This window comes from Sander vitreus, chromosome 14 (assembly GCF_031162955.1).
Source record: "Sander vitreus isolate 19-12246 chromosome 14, sanVit1, whole genome shotgun sequence".
Lineage (NCBI taxonomy): Eukaryota > Metazoa > Chordata > Actinopteri > Perciformes > Percidae > Sander > Sander vitreus.
In genome coordinates this window covers 30,665,195-30,668,070 of record NC_135868.1, presented here as the reverse complement: position 1 = coordinate 30,668,070, position 2,876 = coordinate 30,665,195, and the positions used below count along the sequence as shown (strand labels likewise).

General features: G+C 41.5%; 1 protein-coding gene across 1 annotated transcript; it reads left to right on the top strand.

The window, feature by feature from the left end:
- The first annotated feature begins 202 nt into the window (after window positions 1-202).
- Window positions 203-2,661, top strand: LOC144529379 (tumor necrosis factor-like). The gene is made up of 4 exons (XM_078268441.1): window positions 203-546; window positions 685-712; window positions 947-1,003; window positions 1,609-2,661. Exons 1-4 carry the CDS (start codon window positions 382-384, stop codon window positions 2,082-2,084), a joined length of 726 nt encoding a protein of 241 aa, XP_078124567.1. The 5' UTR covers window positions 203-381; the 3' UTR covers window positions 2,085-2,661.
- Window positions 2,662-2,876: the final 215 nt, after the last annotated feature.

Below are 2,876 nucleotides of genomic sequence, written 5' to 3'. Positions count from 1 at the left end.
AGTTTTTGTAGGTGCATTTCGGTATGGCAGAATTGGAGTGTATTGTCTGTGTATCCTCATCTGTGTGTGAGTATCTGTAGACTTGTGGGAGTGTGTGTGCACTGAGATGTAAAAGGGGTTTCTACGGGTGTGTATATGCTAATGGGATAACACAGTCATATAGATGCCATGTGTGTAGGAGTGTGTGGTGTGTAAAATCCTCCCCAGCTTTGGGTCTCTCTTCCTCATCAAATCTCCACTCACAATGAGTGACATCACTGGAGTTTCCCAGGAGGTTACTCTTTTTAAAAAGGCCACTCGCTGAGTGTCAGTCAACCAACCAGAGAGACAGCAGAAGAGCTCAGCTGCACTTGAAGTAAAAGAAGGAACTCATTCAAAACAATGGAAGAAGAATGCAAGGTAGTACTGGACGCAGCTTTCGACACAGAAGCCAGGACACAGACACTGCGAGTCAAACCCAGCTCAAAGCTAACCACAGCCCTGCTGCTGTTCACTCTCTGCCTTGCCGCTGCTGCTGCTGTCCTCGTCTTCAACAGGCTTGCTGAGGTGGGAACGCAAGTCTAAGATTAGTAGAAGATTAGTCTCTGCATTATTAATGGGTCAGATGTCTCTAACAGCGAGTGGCCCAACTCACCTGAACCCAGCCATTCTAACCATTCTTCTATGCTTCTCTTCTTAAAACAGGGCCCAGGACAAGATGAAGAAAATGTTGGTGAGAACTTTCTCTTAATTTTCTCAAAAGATCAATATTAGTACTTTTAATTGATACTGATGGCTTTTTCACATCTTATAACTGATAATAAGCTGATCTTGTCACACTGTCCAGGCAGTTTTCTTTAGCAGTTTTACCCTTGTTACCCTTGTTTAAACAATTATTCTAAAAGTCAAAAGTAAAGCTGTTGTGTTAATCCCCACTTTATGAACCTCTGTCTTCTCTTTTTTTCAGATCTTCGCCACACATTGAGGCAAATTTCAAATGTCAGAGCAGCCATTCATTTAGAAGGTAAAAAAAGCAATTAATTCAGTATCAAAGAATACCTGGGGCTAATAAGCACAATGTCAGAAAATGAATAACAGATATATTTTTAATTACTTTGGACTGGCACTCTGTGTAGAATCTTAACTTTGGGTTTTCTTAGTCCAGTAGTTGTTCAACCAACGGTTTTTGAGGCATTACGGTTAGAGTTAGTGTTCCTTAACGAAGTTCTAGGCTTTTTAATTGAGGGGATCTTTGGCTTCCTCAGGAATCTCAAGGACTTCCTAAAGATGTTTAAGGGCTTCCTGAGGAGGTTCCTTGGGTTCTTAAGGACATTCCATGGCTTCTTGAGCATGTTCATGGGGTTCGGGAACAACTTCTAGGGATTAAGCCATTTTTAAGGGCCCATTAAAGCAATTCTAGTCCCTTAGGTGGGTGCCATGGATGTGGTAGGGCTCACCAGCAAAATGAGAAATGGTTTCAGTTACTGTTTAATTTACATTGCATTATGATGGTTAATAACATTCCTTGGAATCCTTTCTGTCCATGTTTTAAACCTGTTTCTAAATGTTTCATGTCTTCATTTTCAATTCTAATTGTCTCCATCCCCATCTCTGCATACTCTTCAACAGGAGAATACAACCCTGAAAGGAAAACCTCAGTGGAATGGAAGAATGGGGTGGACCAGTCCCACTTTCAAGGAGGGCTAGAACTCAACGACAACGAAATTGTGATTCCTCAAACTGGCCTCTACTTTGTTTACAGCCAAGCGTCTTTCCGGGTCAACTGCATCAGCAGCGATGCTGATGACACCACCTCAAAGCCCATGATCCACCTGAGCCACACTGTGAAGCGCTGGTCCAGCTCATATGGGGGGAGGGACGCCACCAAGTCCTACCAGACCATCCTGCACTCTGTCCGTACTGCCTGCCAAATGAAAGCCAGCAGCGACCCGGACGAGGAGGGGAGCTGGTTCTCGGCCGTGTATATGGGAGCTGTGTTCAACCTGATGAGAGGGGACAGACTCAAGACGGTGATGGAAGAGAAGATGCTGCAGGGTCTGGAGGATGACCAAGGGAAGACTTTCTTTGGTGTGTTTGCCTTGTGAGAACAGGTGACTGAGGGCAACAAGTGAAGATATGAATGTACACGTAGAAGGTTTACAGTCAATGGGACATTGAGTATACAGTAGACTTCCCATGCAAACTTTTAGCAAGACATTTCAAGTTTGCAAGTAAACCAATCTATGTCATCTGTAGAGCTTGAGGAGCTCACTGTAAAGTAATGTTTACCATAGATACCTCTATGGGTCAATAATGTTATGTACTATGTACTTCTACCTTTTGCTGTACTGCAATGCTCAAGCTGCCATTTGTACAAATGTAGACCTACTATAACTACTGAGTATTTATTGTGTCACTACAGGCTGACAGAAGTGTATTCTGAAGATGTATTTATTCAACTTAACAATATCATATTTATTTTATTTTTGTATCTATTTATTTATTATTGTGTGTTCTCATTCACAACTGTTTGTGCTGGATTTTATACATAATTTATTTGATTATTTATTGAAATAGAAATTGATCAGCTGTTTGTCAGTGTAATTTGTATCGACATTTTCAAATAATGCCATGGTGCCTGTGGTGCTGTAAGAATGTTGGAATAAAAAATGTATTCAAAGAGAAAAATAAGTGTGCGAGGGATGTATTCATTGTATTAGAACTAGAATGTGGAACTAAGAAAGGTTAAACAAAACAAACAAAAGTTAGCTATACGCAGCAACTGGCAATGGTTAGATGAAAGCATCAACTGGTGGGCAGGAAGTTGCAGCACAATGAACTGTCAACCACAACGCAAAACAACCACACTCTTACTGTGTACTGTGGAAGAGGCTGTA